The 19,339-nt window shown below is 34.2% G+C and overlaps 3 protein-coding genes across 3 annotated transcripts; 1 reads left to right on the forward strand and 2 right to left on the reverse strand.

The window, feature by feature from the left end:
• Positions 1–203: 203 nt before the first annotated feature.
• CBG21956 lies at positions 204–4,732 on the forward strand (the record flags this gene model as incomplete). Its single annotated transcript, XM_002629867.2, has 6 exons — positions 204–230; positions 451–909; positions 2,370–2,588; positions 2,633–2,947; positions 3,900–4,471; positions 4,585–4,732. The coding sequence occupies 6 exons, from the start codon at positions 204–206 to the stop codon at positions 4,730–4,732; spliced, it is 1,740 nt and encodes a 579-aa protein (XP_002629913.2).
• Positions 4,733–6,222: 1,490 nt separating this feature from the next.
• CBG21955 lies at positions 6,223–12,813 on the reverse strand (the record flags this gene model as incomplete). Its single annotated transcript, XM_002629866.2, has 9 exons — positions 6,223–6,627; positions 7,838–8,137; positions 8,434–8,646; positions 9,322–9,531; positions 11,145–11,393; positions 12,092–12,244; positions 12,286–12,390; positions 12,437–12,631; positions 12,730–12,813. The coding sequence occupies 9 exons, from the start codon at positions 12,811–12,813 to the stop codon at positions 6,223–6,225; spliced, it is 1,914 nt and encodes a 637-aa protein (XP_002629912.2).
• A 601-nt stretch (positions 12,814–13,414) lies between these two features.
• On the reverse strand, positions 13,415–19,193 carry CBG21954 (the record flags this gene model as incomplete). The annotated part of the gene is made up of 9 exons (XM_002629865.1): positions 13,415–13,597; positions 14,026–14,235; positions 14,654–14,881; positions 15,399–15,644; positions 16,667–16,771; positions 16,907–17,081; positions 17,751–17,812; positions 17,858–18,283; positions 18,936–19,193. 9 exons carry the CDS (start codon positions 19,191–19,193, stop codon positions 13,415–13,417), a joined length of 1,893 nt encoding a protein of 630 aa, XP_002629911.1.
• Between the last annotated feature and the right edge of the window lie 146 nt (positions 19,194–19,339).

Here is a 19,339-nt window from a genome sequence, read left to right on the forward strand (position 1 = left end):
TCAATTATTTTTCGAAAGAAAACCTGAAGATTTCCAGTTTTTATTGGAAAAAAAGTAAAAAAATTCTGTATTTTCCAGATTTCAAAAACGCAGATTTTCAAAAATTAGACAATTTCAGATTTTTTTAGAAAAAATTCGAAAAATGCGATTTTTTTCTTTTTTTTTCGGAAAAAATTTTAAATTTTCAGATTTTCATGGAAAAAATGCAAAATTTCAGATTTTTTTTCCAAGTTTTTTTTCGAAAAAATTCAAAACTTTCAGATTTTTTTTGGAAAAAAATTCCAAAATTTCGGGTTTTTTTCAACCAACATGACATTTTTGCACGTATTTTCCCAATATTATTTTTCNCCGCTCACCCACCCATTAAAGCATTTATCGATTGATTGTCGCTGTGCTAAACAGGGCGCAAAGCCGGGATAGCGGAGTGTCGTAGCCAAATGTTTTTTTCAGGATAATGAGTTTGAAAAAACTCGAGCAAAATATGAGCAAATGAGTGGTGATGTGATTTTTAAAGACTTAAAAAAACTGACACCGATATCTTGGGATAAGAATGAAGACGAGACGATGCGGCTTGCCAATTTCGTTACCCATGCCAACGATTCGAGACAAAAATCGATAATTTTCGCTCAACTAGCTGTCTTATCTGTCAATTCTATTAGAGCTGTAGAGAGAGTTTGGGATTACCGCGGAGAAATGTTTGTTCTACATGGTTCTATCAGGAATAATAGGAAGAAGATTACGGTACGAGTGTTTGAGGATGGAAAAGAGCGATTTGTGATGAATAAAGAGCTTGTCGATGCATTCATCGCATCGGGATTTCCATGCTCTCCCATTGGCGGAGATTATTGCTACACGACGGCGATGAGGGATGTGTATCGGGAATATAAACATTATATTCAAAATATTGAGGTTTAGTTGAAATCGAATTGCAAAGATGCTTTGTTCGGTGGAGCGCGGTTGCAGAAAATCAAATTTCTCAATAGAGCGCATTTTCTAAACTTTTCGAAAAATCCAATTTCACAATAGAGCGCATTTTCCATTTTTCGAAAAAGTCTCTTTATTTAAATGAGAAATTGAATTCGAAGTTTTCAAGAAATCCAATTTCACAATAGCTATTTCACAATAGAGCGCATTTTCAAAAGCGCAAAAAAGACTCTATTGAGAAATTTGATTCTTTGTTAAATTTCAAAATGCGCTCTAATGAGGAATCGCAAGTTTTTTGAAAGTTTTGGAAATGCGCTCTATTGAGAAATTAGATTCAAAGTTTTCGAAAAATCCAAGTTCTCAATAGAGCGCATTTTCAAAAAGCATCAAAAAATCCAAGTTCTCAATAGAGCTCGTTTTAAAATTTTTCAAAAAAGGTAATTTCACAATAGAGCGCATTTTCAAAATTGCAAAAAAGACTCTACTGAGAAATTTGATTCTTTGAAAATGTTCAAAATGCGCTCTAATGAGGAATCGCAAGTTTTTTGAAAATTTATGAATGCGCTCTAATGAGAAACTGGATTTTTGAAAGTTTTGGAAATACGCTCTATTGAGAAATTGGATTCAAAGTTTTCGAAAAATCCAAGTTCTCAATAGAGCGCGTTTTAAAATTGTTCAAAAAAGACAATATTTGGATTTTAAGTTTTAGGGAAAATTTTGAAGTAGAGAGCATTTTTTAAATTTCCAAAAGATGCAATTTCTCAATAGAGCGCATTTTCAAATATTTCAAATATCCTATTTCCCAGAAGATCGTAATTTTGAAATCATCAAAAATATTGTTCCTCAATAGAGCGCATTTTCATAGTTTTCAAAAAATAACCCCATTTCTCAATGGAGCGGATTTTCAAAAATTTCAAAAAATCCAATTTCGCAACAGAGCGCATTTTCAAATATTTCAGAAATCCAAATTCTCAATGGAGCGCATTTTCAAAATATTCAAAACAGACAATTTCTCAATGGAGCGCGTGTTTAAAATTTTCAAGACATCCAATTTCTCAATAGAGCGCATTTTCATAATTTCCGAAAAATTCAATTTCTCAATTGAGCGCATTTTCAAAATTTTTCAAAAAACAAGTTTCTCAATAGAGCGCATTTTCAAAACTGTTTAAAAATATAATTTCTCCATAGAACAAATTTACATAATCTTCGAAAAATCCAATTTCTCAGTAGAGTGCATTTTTGAAATTTTCCAAAAAAACGAATTTCTCAATAGAGCGCATTTCAAACTTTTCAAAAAACTTGCAATTTTGGCTCCACCCACTTTTCCTGGGAAGTTGTTTCCTTTGGAATCTGTGGGTCCTCTGAAAAATTGTGTGGTACAATCGCGCTCCACCGAACATCAAAAAAAAAGCGCGCAATTCAAATTCCAATTTCTTATTTTCCAGTTCATCCGCTACCCAATCACTAGAGCCAAACACCGAGCAACTCCTGTAAAAGCTCCAAACATCGATGGTGCAGAGAGCCTAGTGATTCTAGCCATCGACGCGTTTTTCGAAATTTTCCGTTATTCGATTTTCCGTCTCAAACTATTGCAGTTGGAATCGAAAGGCTTTGAACTACTGAAACAAATGATACCGGTGTTTCTGCAATTAAATGATAACAGTGTTAGTATTTTTTGAAAATTTAACTTTTCGAATTTTAAATTCAGAATACTGTATACTTCATTCCACTACTAATGTTCGATGAGTTTGAAAAACGATATCATAAAGAAATCAATAATTTGCATTCAAGTCCATTAACTGATGTTCTGGATGTTGGAACGGATGGGTTTACTGTAGAAAACCTAAAAGAAGAACTTGCAAAATGTGGATTGACTCGTTACTGTCCAGAAGCCATAGAGCACGCAGAAGCGGTGTATTCTGAAGTGAATCGAATCAAAAAAGAGGGAATTCTGAGAACTTGTGACATGTTTGACGCTATTGAGCATTGCAGTCTCCTTTGTGTTCTTGGGCAACTTCCGGAAGTGAGTGTTGACGTGATTTGTGTGCGGCTGGCGCTTTTCTTGTGACTTTTGAATTTTTTGACTGGGGAATGTATAGAAATCTGGAAGTTTCGAGAAATTTGAGTATTTAAAAAACTGCAAAAATTTAAAATTTTGAAAAAATAAAAATTCTGGAAATTCAAAAATATTAAAGTCTAGACATTCTGAAAATTCTAAAAATCTGAGTATTTCGAAATTTTGAAAATACAGAAGTTCCTATGATTATTCCAAAAATTGAAATTTCAAAAAACCAAAATTTGTGATTTTACAAACTTTTCAAATTTCAAAAATCTTCAGGTCCCAGTTTTTTTTCAAATCGATTTTGTAAAATTTGAATATTTTGAAAACTGCAAAAAAGTTGACATTCCCAAAAATCTGAAAAATTTAAATTTTCGAAAAATGTCTAAAAATTTGTTATTAAAGTTTTCAAAAATCGGAAAATTTGGAAATTTTAAAAACTCAAAAATAATGAAAAATTCTAGAAGTTTCAATATTTTCGAATATTCCAAAAATTCCGAAATTCCAAAAAGATTGAACTACCAAAAATTGCAGAATTTTGGATATTTCTAAAAAAATTTCAATTCCAATATTTCTAGAATTTTCAAACTTGTAAATTGAAAATTTTCGAAAATCGAGTTTTAAAAAAATTTGAAAGTTCTAGAATTTTCAATAAAAATTGAAAATTCAATAATTTCTAGAAAAAATGAAAATTCTCAAAAATCTTGGATTTCGGAAAATTATTTTGAAAAAATTTCGAAAATTTTCCAATTCGAAAACTTTAAATTCAAAAAAAATTTATACATTTTTGACGATTTCAAAATATCGATTTTTAGACCTTTCGAGGTGAAAAATTCATAAATTACAAAAAAAAAGCGCCAGCAGCACGCGAATCGCGCCAATCAACATTCCCTTTGCGCATAACAATAAATTTCAGCTCAAAATCTTCGTTCACCAACAAAAAGGGTGTCATAGAGTGCTGAGCTACACCTGTGACTACTGTGATGGATTGCCGAGAATTCCAGAAAAGACACAAATGACAATTGGGGGATTCTTTAAAGCGATGACGTCTATTTCCAAGGTTTTGGAGATTCTTTCCACTCATAAGAAGAACCAGAAGGCGTCGGAGGAGAAGAAGGCGACTTTAGCGATTTTAGAAGATGTGGAATTGAAGAAACGGGAGAAGAAGGAGAGAAAGAAGGAGAGGAGAGCGCAGAGAAAGAAAGAAGAGAAATTGAAAATTTCTGCGTTGAAAAATGAAGGTTCAGAAGCGGAAAAGACGTCAGAAGACACCCAGAAGACGTCAGAAACCATTATCGATGAGCAACCAAAAAATGAAGATTCAGAATTCGAGAAGAGCTACAAAAATCTCAAAAATGATATTCAAAAAATTCTGAAAGCCTCTTCACTACTCGAGAACATTCCAGGGACTCCTCCAGGAGATTCTCCAGGAGATCCAGAACCTACAGTACCCCAAAAGGAGTCGAAAAACTGTGAAAACTGTGAAAAGTAAACGGAAATTTCTGAAAAAATCGATTTTTCAAAATTTTCAGACAACTAGCTGATCTACAAAAAATCGCCAAAGAAAACGAGGAGCTAAAAGCTGAAATTTGAATTTTAAGCGCCCGAAAATCTCAAAAATCGGCTAAAAATTGGCAAGCTGAAAAGCAGGGAATGCAGCTGAGAATTCAAGAATTCCAGGCGGAAAACGATGAAAATCAACGAATGATGATTCAACAACTACTCGATGAATTGGATAAAAATCAATAATTTTCGTTGAAAAATCTTTTAAAAAAAGATTTTTTGTCTGTAAAAATTGTATTTTTTTTTGTTTATTTGATTGTATAAGGCATAATTATCAATAAAGCTTGTTTTTCTCTCTATTAAAAGATTGTTTCGCACTAGAGTAACGTGTCGACACAGAGTCGTATCGACACAAGTGAAAAATATCTGAAAAATCGTATCGACGCAAGTCGGCACAGAGTCGACTTGTGTCGACTCGCGTGTCGCGTCGACCGAGTCGACTCGTGTCGACTCGCTTGTCGTGTCGATTCATGTCGATACTGTATCGACTCGTGTCGACACGACACGACACTTCATTTTCAACGCGCTCTATTGAACAGTAATTTATTTAAGATATTGAACTTTTTTTTGTTGTTTTATTGAATAGACAATATTTAGAAAAAAGTTAGAAAATGCGAGAAGAAAATGAAAAATTGAGTTGAATTTAGATTTATTGCAAAACACCAGTATAATAAAATACAAATTTAACCGAAAAATGAAACCGAATTACATTTGACCGAAAAAGTTTAAAAATTAATTATGAATTGTTTGGGCTAGGTGGACTGATGGGAGAGATCGGAGAATCATTCGATTTTTCAAAAAAATCCCAGGCAGGAGAGTTTTACACTCATTCTGTAAAAAAATTTAGAGTAAATCACGATTTGAAGCAGGAGTAGAACATTATGTGATAGAATAATACAAATTTCAATCAGATATAACTGATAAACACCGGAAGATAAGTTTTCTACGGCATTACATTTAAATGAATGTGTAAAATTTGAAGTAATAACACATAAAATACCAATATTTGCGAAAAAAAATCGATTTGTAGCGGAAAAAAAACAATAAACAACAATAAACAGCGAAAACAGTCCCTTTTCCGAGAGGACTACACGAGGTTCCGCGCACTCGCGCAGTCCTCTCGGAAAAGAGACCGGCGTCGAGTCGACTCGTATCGACACGACACGAGTCGACGCGAGTCGACTCAGAGTCGACACGACACGACTCAGAGTCGACTCGAGGTTGTGTCGACACGAGTCGACACAGAGTCGTGTCGTGTCGACTTTGTGTCGATACTGTGTCGTTTCTGGTGTCAGTCGACACGATTTTTATCGACTTCAATAGTCCGACTGGTCGACTCGAATCGTATCGATTTTTGTGTCGACACGTTACTCTATTTCGCACGAAAAACAATTTAAAAATTCAAAATATCAGCTTTCGCGGCGACACCCCTTAAAGGCGCACAACTCGATTTGTTGCGGCGGGTCTCGCAACGAAATTTGAAATGTTGAAAAGCACCGTTTTTATCGATTTTTTGATCAAAGCTGAAAAATGGCTAATTTAAACAAAAAAAACCGCTTTTCCACATTTTTTCGGGGGGAAAAGCCTTGTAATTCAAAAATTTATCGATTTTTCAAAAAAAAAAAGTGGTTAGCGGGTGAAAAATTGCAAAAAAGCAGCATAAAAATTAGGAAATATCACAAATATCTTCCCATATCCTTGATTCGCTCTCGAGCCTCCTCAAATTGTGCGAATTTGTTGTTCATTTTTCCAATCATTTCTTGAACATCCAAATCATCGATTTCAGATGTCGTGGATTCTGATTCTGACGTCTTCTGAATCGTCGAATTTTCCGATTCTGCTTCCGCATCCTTTCTATCCATTTCTTCTAGAATTGTATCGATTTCCGATGGTTCTTCTTCCAGAATTTTCAGCATTTTCAGACGATTCTGAATTTTTGATTCTGAGGATTCTGAAGCCTCCGACGTCTTCTGATTCTCAGAAACTTCGTCGTCGGTCCACGTGTCCTGAGCCTCACAGTACTCACATTCCAGCCCAACGACTCGATGACATCGCATCTGTTTGTGCAGGAATTTTTGGAGCTGAAAAGTAGAAGTTATCAATAGAGCGCATTTTCCGAAACTTCCGGAAATCCGATTCCTCAATGGAGCGCACGTTCAAAGATTATGAAAAATCACACTTCTCCGTAGAGCGCATTTTCCAAAATTATCGGTAAATGCAATTTCTCAATAGAGCGCATTTTTTTAAAGTTTCCAAGAATTGAAATTTTCAATTGAGCGCATTTTCAAAAATTTCCAAAAAAGCGCATTTTCAAAATCTCCGAGAAGTTCAATTTGTCAATGGAGCGCATTTTCCAAAATTATCGGAAAATGCAGTTTCTCAATGGAGCGCATTTTCCGAAGTTTCCAGAAATCGAAATTTTCAATGGAGCGCATTTTCAGATATTTCAAAGTTTTCGATTTTTCAATAGAGCGCGTTTTCGAAGACCATTTTTTAAAACGTGCCCTCCATTGAGAAATGGGATTTTAATTCCAATCTCTGAATAGAGCGTATTTTCCAAAATTTTCGAGAACTCTAGTTTCTCAATAGAGCGCTTTTTCCAGGCATTCAATATTTCAATAGAGCGAATTTTCAAAATTTTCCAAAAATTGATGAATTGTCAATAGAGCGCATTTTCCATACTTTCAAAAATCCAATTTCTCAATAGAGCGCATTTTCAAAATGTTCCAAAAACCACAATTTCTCAATGGAGCGCATTTTCAAAATTTTCGAAAAATCCAATTTCTCAATGGAGCGCATTTTCAAAATATCCAAGTTTTCAATGGAGCGCATTTTCAAAATATTCAGAAAATCCGAATTTCTTAATAGAGCGCATTTTCCAAAATTTTCCAAAAAAGCGCATTTTCAAAATCTCCAAGAGCTTCAATTTCTCAATGGAGCACATTTTCCGAAATTATCGGAAAATGCCAAGAATTGAAATTTTCAATAGACCGAATTTTTCGAAAATTTCAACAAATTGAGAAAATTGTCCATGGAGCGCATTTTCATAACTTTCAAAAAAAAAACACAATTTCTCAATAGAGCGCATTTTCGAAATTTGTCAAAAGTCCAAACTTTTCGAAAATCGATAAATTGAAGTTAAATTATCAGTAGAGCGCATTAAAGCGCATTTAAAATTCAATTTTTTCACTTGTTCAAGCTAAAATTCGAAATTTCAACGGAATTGTTAAAAAAATTTTTTTCAAAAAAGCCAATTTCTCAATAGAGCGCATTTTCGAAATTCAAACCAACCTTTGGATATCGTTTAAAAATACACAAAATCTGGCACATTTCCACCGCGTCAAACATATCGGAAGTCCTCAAAAATTCGCCCTTTTTTCGTTTTTCAATTTCCCGAAAAACGATTCTCGCGTATTTTTGAATTTCCGGAGAAATCGTGGTGAGACCCAAACGGACTAGCTCAATCTCCAGATTCCTTTCTGTGAATCCATCGGCTGGCACGTTTCGAATCGTTTGAACATTGGCAGCATGATCACAGTATTGGCTCTCAGTGTTGGCTAGACATTCGACACGAATGAAGGCGTGGGGTGTCTGGAAATTTTGAAATTCTGGAAAAATAACTTTTTGGCTGAAATTTGGAAAAAAAATGAAATTTTTGAAATTTTTTTTTCGAAAAAAAATCTGAAACATTTTGAAGAGAAACATATGAAAATTAAAAAATATGAAATTTTTCTGAGAAAAATATGAAATTTCTGCCGAAAAAATCGAAATTTTTGAAATTTTCAAAAAATATTTTCTGAACTTTTCAGGCCATTTTTGACTAATTTTTGCGCATTTTTTGGAATTTTCATCTGATTTTTGACCTATTTTTCAGCCAAAAAACGAACAAATTCAGAATCGCAAAACGTTTGAATCGTATCCAAGACTCGACAAATATCCTGCCAACACTTGGCCCGTTGAAGGGATTTCGCTCCGAAAATCAGAAATTTCAGAAACGAATCGAAAAGTGCGTCGACACAAAGAACACAGAATCCGTCTCGTGTTGGTCCCTGGAGATAGACGGCACGATGTTTTGAACGTTGAATCGGATAACGGATGAACTGCAAAAAATATCGATTTTTGAAAGAATTGTTATTAGAGCGAGTTTGCAGATTTTTGGAATTTGAAAAAAAAAAGTTATCATTAAAGCGAGTTTTCGAAAAATTTGAAAAATTCATGATTTGTCAATGGAGCGCGTTTGCAGATCTCAAACGTTTTCAAAAATTGGCGAATTGTCAATGGAGCGCATTTTGAATATTTTCGAAAAATCCAGTTTCTCAATAGAGCGCACTTTCAACATTTTCAAAACATCCAATTTCTCAATAGAGCACGTTTGTAGATTTTGAAAAATTGCAGAAATCGATAAATTGTCAATAAAGCGTGTTTGCAGATTTTCAATTTTTCGAAAAATTGATAAATTGTCAATGGAGCGTGTTTGCAGATTTTCAATTTTTCAAAAAATTGACAAATCGTCAATGGAGCGAAATTGCAGATTTCAAACATTTTCAAAAATTGACGAATTGTCAATGAAGCGCATTTTCAAAATTGCAAAAACTTGAAATTTTTTTATTTATTTTAAAATTCAAAAAAAAAGAAGTTTTTTCCAAAAAATTCTAGAAAATAATTTCCTCACAAAATTCAATTTTCAGCACTTTTCCAGACCAAAACTTCGCTGAATATTCCAAATTCTCAGTCAAAAAGTTCCAAAAATCGCTCTAAAACCCTCAAAAATGAACCTCAATGTCTCCGATTCGATCTCCATAAAATTCCAGCACATCTTCCCATTCCATCGAGCTGATCACATGTTTTTCATTTTCATTGAATATGATGGAATTCGAATAGTCCGAATATCGATTTATCGCATTGAACAACTCCTGTTTCATCACAAACTTAAACGGTCCATCCTCAAATAGTCGTACTGTAGGCGCCACGCTTTTTGGATTTGGCTGAAAATTGTCAAGAAATTCTCAAAGCCTTTTTGAAAACACTTCCCTTGAAAAATCGAAAATTTCCGAGAAAAAAAGAGCGAAAAATCGATTTTTTACTGAAAATTCGGCGATTTACAGTCAAAAATTGCAATAATTCGACTTTTTTTCGTCGAAAATTTGAAAAGTTGGAAACTAAAAACTTGAATCTTTAGCTCAAAAAATTGCGATTTTTTCAAATTTTCTGCTCGACTTTTACCAAATTTTCATTCAAAATTCTAGTTTTCGCTTCGGTTTTCTCATGAATTTTAGCTTAAAAATTGAAACTTTTGAGTCAAAAATCACGATATTTGAGTGGGAATTTTTGCGAAATTTGGATTTCAATTTTCAGTGAAAAAAAGCGATTTTCAAGGGGGACTCCGACCAAAAATTTTTATTGCATTAAAATGTGTTCAAAGATATTTTCCGAATATTCTTGCGATAAAACTCAAAAAAATTCGAAATTCCCAAAAAACGGCGTTGAAAAGGAAGAAAATTTAAAAAGAGGTGCCGCCGGGGGACGAGGATTTTCAGTGAGAAACCTAGGCCACGGCAGCGGGCGCCTTTCCTACGTGGCAAATTTTTCGGATTTTTTTCACTTTCATGTCCGGCAGGTAAAAAAGTAAAAAACCACTGTCGGCGACTTGAAAAAAAAGGCTGTCAGGTGCCGTGGTTTCTCACTGAAAATCCTCGTCCCTCGGCGGCACCTTTTTTTGAATTTTCTTCCTTTTCAACGCCGTTTTTCGGGGATTTCGGATTTTCTTTGAATTTTTTCGCAATAATATTTGAAAAATAGATAAATTTTACCACATTTTAATGCAATAAAAATTTCTGGTCGGAGTCCCCCTTTCAAGCAAAAATGCCCAAATTTTCAGGTGAAAAAAAAACTTTTCAGCCTACTTTTGGACCATTTTAAGCCTATTTTAGTCCATTTTCAGCCTATTTTTGACCATTTCTAGTCAGTTTAGGACCATTTAAAGCTTATTTTGGACCATTTAAAGCCTAATTTGGGCAATTTTAAGCCTATTTTAGACTATTTTAAGCCTAATTTCAATCATTTTTAGCCAACTTTGGTCCATTTTAAGCCAATTCGAACCATTTCAAGCTTATTTCGGATCATTTTAAGCCTACTTTGGGCAATTTTAAGCCTATTTTGAACTATTTTAAGCCTAATTTCAATCATTTTCAGCCAATTTTGGTCCATGTTAAGCCTATTTTGGTCCATTCTAAGCCAATTCGAACCATTTCAAGCTTATTTCGGATCATTTTAAGCCTTTTTTTGACCATTTCGAGCCTGTTTAGGACTATTTTTAGCTTACTTTACATCATTTTTTGCCAATTTCAAACCATTTCGGATCATTTTAAGCTTATTTCTGACCATTTTTAGCCTATTCTGAATCATATTTGAGATCATTTTTAGCCAGTCTTGGTCCATCTTAGCCTGTTTAGGACCATTTTTTGCATATTTAAAACCCTTTTAAGCTCAATTCTCAATTTTTTAGAATTTTTGGTTAAAATCAGGCTCTTTCAGCTCGAAAGTAGCACAATTTTGAGCGAGAAATTTCAATTTTTGGTCTTAAAAATCCGATTTTTACCCCAAAAAGTGTGGGTCGACTGTCGATAAGTTTCCTGAAACAATTCATGGTTCCAGCGTCGACAAAATACACATATAGTCGATTCATAATGTCCTTATCCGTGCATTTTTTCGATTTGAACATATTTGAGAAGAACGATCGATGGTCTTCGTGCCAGGCGATCGAATTGAACTCCTTCATTTTTGAATCGATATAGTTGAAGTGTCTGTCACGGACATACGGTGTCAGCTCGTCGCGAAGTCGCACCGCCTGGAAATTTTTGGGGTTTTTAGTCAAAAATTTGAATTTGAAAGGTTAAAATATAAGGTTTTTGGGTCATTTTTGGACCAAGAATGATGAAATTTGAATTTTTCAAAAACCAAAAATTGAAATTTGAGGCTTTTTTCGGGATTTTTTCAGTCCGAAATTTGATGTTTTTCCATTTGGTTTTTCAAGCAAAACTAATGATTTTTGAGGGTTTTTTTTTTCAATTTTGGGCCCAATTTTCCAGTTTTCGGACTCGAAATTTGCAATTTTCAGGATCAAAATTGATGATTTTGTGCTGAAAATCCCGAAAAATACACTGCAAAGTCTACATTTCGACATACTACCGCTCGAAATTCGAATTTTGGAAAACTTGAGCCAATTTCAGAATTTTTGAATTTTTCGAAAATTCCCATCTTCCAGTTTTTGGGGTTTTTGCGATCCAAATTTCAGATTTTTGAGCCGAAGTTGGGGAATTTCGAGCTCTAAATATTCAGTTTCGAGGTCAAAAATGTGATAAATTCCAATTTTTGACCAATTTTTCAAATTTTGACTTCAAAAACATCAAAATTCGGCTCCAAAAACATGATTAGAGCTGAAAATTGAAATTTTCAGCACTAAAAACTGCATTTTGGACCCGAAATTCCGCTTTTTTGGGACTTTTTGGGCCAAATTCTGCATATTTTGAAGGGAATTCCCCGTACATTTCGATTCGCCTCGTTGTGCCCATCACAAATCTCCTTCCAAATCCCATTGTACGTCGCGAAATCAAATTTCCAGAATTCCACGTGCTCACTACTACCAGGCACCAGTTCCCGGAGAAATTGACCCAAATCATAGCCAAATTGGCTGAGAAGCTGAAAAAATCGATAATTGATTTTTCAGAAAAAATCCGAACCGGATGGTCCTGGACGACGAAAAGTGCCATGTTTCGAATGATTGTTAGTAGATCGGATTTGCAGAAAAAATCCTCGTTTTTCAGGCTTTTATAGACAAAAGAGGTCTGAAAAATTGAAATTTCAGACTTTCAAAAATCAAAAATCGATTACATTGGGTGTAATGGCGCTGAAGAAACGAAAACTTTCTGGGAAATTTTTGAATATTTTAATATTTTCAGCCAGCTCTTCGACGGTGCCGTACATTCGAAGATCCGGGTCGCCGAGAGCCAGAATTTCCTCTAGAGTTTGATTACTGTCAACGCCTTCAGTGAGAAAGTTTTGAACGTCTTCAATCGTCTTTCGAAGCTGGAAATTGCTTTGTTTTTGAAAAAAAATTTTTTTGAAAAGTTTTTTTCGGTTTTCTCAGTCGAAAATAACCTAAAAACCACCATTTCAACGCTTACCGGGCCTAGAATATACTCTAAAGCTGTCGAGAGCCGAATTTCGAATTTTCGAGCATTTTCTGGCGGTTCCGATTTCGCTGCCATCAAAATATCTGAAAAACTGGGTCAAAATTATGAAAAATAGAGTTTTTCATAACAAAAAGTGCTAAAAACCCCTGAAAAACTGCCAGAAATCAGTGAGAAATAACAAGAAAAAATCAGAAAAATGCGAAAATTTGAAAACTACAGTAATCCTGAAAGGCGCATAACCAAAATTTGTCCATTGGGTCTTGCAACGAAAATATTTAAAATCGATTTTTGCGGTTTTAGGTTATTGATTGTCAAATTTGGATGATAAATAAATAGAAAAACACTTTTACACCAATTCCCAGCAAAAACTAGCAAAAAAACACTAAATTCCGTTTTAAAATAAGAGAAAACTTTTTGAAAAAATTCACAGTAAAGTTTAAAGGCGCATGACTTTTCATGACTGGCAGGTCTCGCAGCGAACAAATTCTCAATGAGTTTTTCGGATTTTTTTCCCGATAAACATCGAACTTCAGTCGTTTTTGTCGATTTTTCTGGAATTTTCTGGCGAAATCGAATAATTTATTGAATTGTTAGTAGTTCATACATCATTTACAAGGAAAATCAACCGAAATTACAAGAAAATATGGGTGAAAAAGCACGAAATTTAGGTAAAAATTCAAATAATTTCGCGTTCTCGCTCGTCCTTTTCCTTCTTAATGTTGATTTTTCTGAACGGATTCTCAGTTTCCTTGTAATTTCTAGTGATTTCAAACTCGTCATGCCAATTTTCATTACACTCGACACACTGGAGACCCATAATCATGTGACACGCTTTCTGGCTGTGCATGAATACGGCGAACTGAAAAATAAGGCTTAAAATCCAGATTTTCCCCTAAAAAACAAAAAAAAATCAATAATTACAATGGGAAATTTCTCGAGGAATCCAATCAATTGACAGTGTTCGATAGCTTCGAAAAGGTCCCAAGTCCTCAAAAATTCTCCATTTTTTCGCTTTTCAATCTCCGGAAAAACGCGTTTCGCATGCTCCTCAATACCCGGGAATAGCTTGAGAAGTCCCAGGTACTGTAGCTCATTTTGGAGCATTTTGAGGCTAAAACCGTCTGGAGGAACATCTCGAATCTCTCGAACCGGTGTGTTGTCAAAAATTCGCATTCCAGCGAACACATTGTTTTTCATCACTTTGAAAAATTGGAGGTCAAAGAAGCAGGGATAGTCCTGAAGGAAAAAATCGATAATTTTCGCGAAAAATTCGGGTCAAAAACTAACAAAATCGGCATGGAACACCTTTTCCATCTCATCGAAAACGATTTGAATCACATTGAAATCTTTGATTTTTTGAAAAATTTGACAGTGCGAAATGAGGAATTTCATGCATTCCAAGAAGGCGTCGGCGATGAGAACACAAAAAGTTCGGCGGTTTCGGCCTTGGACGTAGGCTCCTTTGTGCTTGGGACGCGTGATTGGGTAGCGAATGAACTGGAAAAATATTGATTTTTAGAAGTTGTCAATAGAGCGCGTTTGTATAATTTTTGAAAAAACGGTAATTTTTGAAACGCGCTCTAATACAAATCTCCGGCGGGAATCCAAATTTTTTCCAGAAATTTGATTTTTCCGATTCGCGTTAGAGCGCGTTTAGGAAATATTGAAATTCAAAATTGTTGATAAATTTTTTGGACATTTTCATATTTTCCAGAAAACCTTTTTAAAAAAAATTCTCAAACTCCTTACAAACGCGCTCTAATGCGAATCGTCGTTTTTTGGCGGGAATTCAAATTTTTCAGAAAACCGATAGTTTTTTAAAAACCGATAATTTTCAGTTCGACTGTTTTTATCGATTTCTATACGTTTTTCCCGAATTTTCGAAAATTTTCGCAAACGCGCTCCACTGACAAACCTCGATTTTCTTCGCATGATCCCCATAAAACTCCATAATATCTGTTAAACTGATAGTACTGATAATGCCGACATCTCGGTCCTCCTCGAACAAAATTCGATCGATTAGTGGTAGAAGGAGATTTATGGAATCGAAAAATTCAGATTTTATCACATATTGCTCATCTTTGTCCTCGAATAGGCGTACGGTAGGCGGATCGATCATTGGGTCGACGAACGGTTTGAAGAACTGAAAAATAGGGGGTTTTCCTGTGTTTTTTCAGATAAATAGTGAAAAATGTAATTTGAATTTTTCAATTTTTTGAAATTTCTTGAAAATTTCGATAGTTTTTCCCATTTTTTCATAAAATCAAGGAATTTTGGATTTTTCGACTTCTGAGTAATTTTCGAAAAATTTCCGAAAAAAAATGGAACATTTTACAAAAATGTCAAAATTGTTGTTTTTTCACTTTTCTCAAGAATTTTCAGTCAATTAAAAAAAAATTAAATTTCGAAAAATCAAAAAAAAATTGAATTTTTGAAAAATTTACAAAATATATGTACAAAATTAGGCGAAAATCCGAATATTTAATTAAAAATTTTTTTCTGAAAATTAAAAATTTTTCAGTCAATTTTTAAGCTTTTTAAATTAATTTTTCATCATTTTCAGCGTTTTTTTCTTTATTTCCTGCAACTTTTTTTTTCAATTTTTCAGTTTTTTTCCACCCAAAAAAAATTTTCCCACCCAAAAAAAATCAATAACACACATGAAATTCGTTTCTCTCCCTCATCAAAGTGCCCAATGCTCTTTTAATATGCGTTTGTACATAGATAACAGAAGCATCTCTCATTTCTTTTCTCAGCATTGGAGGCATCGATCGATACGAATTCATATAATATCTCGAGTCGTCTTCATTATAACCAATCGGATCGATTTCGGCAAAGATTTTATCGATTTTTCGATATTCCCCTTTTTTGATGAATTCGACTATTTGCTTATGAACTTGCTCATGCTGAAAAAAAAATGATTAAAATTCAAGAAAATTAATTTTGAAGAAATCGGGATTTACAGACACACAGGAAAAAATGGGATGAAAATGAGAAAAAAACTTTCTAAAAGCCAAATTTTGGGGAAATTTTCGAAAAATTCGAATTTTCTCAATTTTTTAATTTTTTAGAAATTCCTGAAAAATTGAATTTTGGGGAAAATTCACAAAAAAATTTCGAAATTTTGCAAAATTTTGGAAAAATCGATATTTGAAATTTTTCCGAAAATTCCATTTTTTTTCTTCAAAATCTGAAAATTGATTTTAAGAAATTGTTTTCGAATTGAATATTTGGAAAAATTTCGAAAAAAATTTCAAAATATAATTTTCAAAAAACTTGAAAAATCTGAAATTTTGACAAAAATCGGATTTTCCAGAAAAAATTGAAAATCGAATTTTTAGAATTTTTCAAAAATTAAAAAAAAAAATTTAAAAAACCTGGAAAATCAGAAATTTTCAAAAAAAAAACCAAAATTTCAGAAAAATCGAAATTTCAGAATTTTTCGAATTTTCAAAAATTTTCGAAAATTTGAAAATTTTGAACAAACTCGAACATTTAAAAAAAACCTGAATTTCAGAACAAAATTTAAAAAAATCGAAAAATTCCAGAAAAATTATTTTTCTGAAAAAATTGAAAAAAATTTTAAAAATCGATTTCTTAAATTTAGCAAAATTTGAAAACCGAATTTTTGAAAATTCCTAAAAATATTTTCGTATCGTTTTCACCCAGTTTTCCCTCAAATTCCCGTCCATCTGTCTGTCGGTGACTCCAGATGTCTCCCATCCCACACAAACATTTTCGAACGCAGTCAAATATGCTTTCCAAATCTCTTTTTTATATTCCTCAAACATTTCTGGCCGAAATTTCACAAATTGAACATTTGTATGATGTTTCGGATAGTATCTTTGAATGTAGTGATTGATAATCTTTGCGAACACTGGACTCTAAAAAAATCGATTATCGATTTTTATTAATTTTTCAGACTAACAGGAAGCATTATAGTGTTGACAGCGATGTTCTCGAGAATCGGGTACAAATCGATTCTATGAATGTATTTCTCGCCTTTCAGACTTTCGAACACTTTTGGAGCTCTCTGAAAAATTTTATTGATTTTTTGAAGCAAGAAATTCCCGGTACATTCATCGGCGAGTCGTTGAAAAATCGATAACACTCTGGGAAATCTTTGAATTTTCGGAGATTTTCAATCAGCTCCTCGTCAGTTCCGTACATTCGAAATTTCTTCCGACATGCTTTCATATGAATCGGAAGATCGTTTGAAGATTTTGTGTCTCGCAAGCTCAGGTATTCTCGGAGCGGAAACGCGACGTATTCGATCAAATCTTTGATTGTGATGTCGGAATTTGTTTCGTCTTTTTTTGGAATGCAGAATGCTTGCATTTTTTCTGGAAAAAAATTGCGCTTTTTTGTTAGAAAATCGGCGAAAAAAAAGGAAAAATGGCTGGAAATTCGGAGAAGTATTTGAATTCTAGATTCTCCCGCCGTTTTTTCTCGTCAGGTTACTGTAGAAACTTAAAGGCGCATCACAACATTTTTTGTTCCGAGTCTCGCGCGGAATATTAGAAAAATGGTTTTTATTGAATTTTTCGATTTTTTTTTAAAGCCCATGGTTTACAAAACCTTACATTCAGGTTTTTCAATTATAAAAAGCGACAAATAACCTGTAGCACTTGGGTTCAAGCGAGGGGTCAGAAAAAGCGTCCCAGCAAACTCGTAGGCCAGAAGAAATTTAATAATTTTATTGAAACCCATTTAACCTTTTCAATTATATAATATGAAGCCGCAAAATGAAAAGAGTTTTTGGTTGTGGCAATACTCGGAACTTCCAGGAATTTCAACATCTGTAATAGCATAAAAACACGGGATCCGAAATTGTCTAAATCGGAGAAAAAAGTCAGATATTGAGAGATGGATAACAATTCAATACAACAAAAACAACTAATTTTCGATAATTCATTTTCAGGTAAAAGAAAACAAATATAACAACAAAAGTTAACAGTTTATAACAAGATAAAACAACGATTCGAATTCCAGAAGCTTTGTGGTTTCAGAACTTCGGGAGGTCCCCATTGCATGCTGGACACTGTTGATGCTCTTTGAGCCAGTCGATTGCACACTGAAATATTTTAATTTTTCAAAAAGTTGATAGATCAATGAGAACCTTCGAATGGAATCTTCTTTTGCACAATGGACATCTGATGATCTGATCTTTTTCAGATTCAATTGATTTCTCGCAAATGAGGCATTGGATTTTCAGCTGAGATGTGCAAGCGGTACTGTAGTTTCTATCGTCAATCGATAACTTGGAATTTGCCAATTTATCGGTCAACTGCTTCATTTTCACCTCATTCGTCTCGTTCTTCACAGACAATCTCAAATTTTTCTGTTGTAATTCTTGAATTTCCAGCGATTTTTGCTGATTTTCTTCGAGAATTTTCTGATGGGCGATTTTCAAATCGGCCAGTTCTTTCTCCAGAATTGATAACTTTTGATTTTCTTGAGTTTCTCGAGTTTCTGCAGCACATACCTCGCATTTCAATCCATAAACTCTGTGACATCCTTTCTGGTTGTGTACGAACCTTTTCAGCTGAAAAACAAAATTCTATCTACGTCTCAATAGAGCGCACTTACTTCTGGAAGTCTTTCGAGTACGCAATTCAATTGGCAGTGCTCAACAGCATCAAACAAATCACAAGTTCTGAGGACCTTCTCCTTTTTGCGTTTGTCCACTTCGACATATACAGTTTCTGCGTAATCCTGAATCTCGGGAAAAGTCGTGGTGAGACCCAAATGAGCCAATTCGTTCTTCAGATTCTGAAGAGTGAATCCGTCGGATTTCGCATTTCTGATGTTTTTGGCAGAATCGTTTCTCGAACTACTTATGAAACTGCTGAACCTCTCTTCGTCACAACGGAGAAAGTAAAGTGTCGACTGGAAAAAAAGGTATTTTGCTATCCTCAATGACTATTTTCATTACACAATCCAATTCGAAAACGTTGTTTAAAACGGTGAAGACATCGTGCACATTGATATTCGCTTTTTGGAAATACTTCGAACCAAGAGTGAGTTCCTTGAAGAATTCAAAAAAGGAATCGATCGCCAGAAATACAAAATTCGTTGGGAGTCTCTTGAGTTGATATTGGAATAGGAATTGCTCTATGTTTTGCACGAAGGATTGGATAACGAATGAACTGAACAATTGATTGGTTTTATTTGTGCGCTCTATCGGTAACCCTAACCTCGATGTTTTTGGTGTCAAAGTTCTTGAGAACCTCTTCCAAACTGATTGTATCCAATCGTTTATTCAATGTTAGTTTGGCTTTTAGAGCATCAGAAATTTCAGATTTCATCAAAAATTGTTGATCTCCATCTTCAAAAACTCTCAGAGTAACTGGCTCTTCAGAATCTCTGCCACGTGGCAAAAACATATCTGGATTATCATCAATGATTGTTTCGAGAATACTAAGAACACATGCGGCCCTGTAGTTAGCGATCATTACATCTGCAAAACTGCAATTATTGTCGGAATAAAAAAAGTGAGACTCGGTGTTTGCGTACTTTGAATCCCGCCTCCCCCCACCGACGCTCCGCCCATCGCTTTGCAAGTGCGGCGTGGTGTTTGGCGCCCCACTTGGGAGATCAT

This window comes from Caenorhabditis briggsae (assembly GCF_000004555.2).
Source record: "Caenorhabditis briggsae complete genome, chrII, whole genome shotgun sequence".
Taxonomy (NCBI): Eukaryota; Metazoa; Nematoda; class Chromadorea; order Rhabditida; family Rhabditidae; genus Caenorhabditis; species Caenorhabditis briggsae.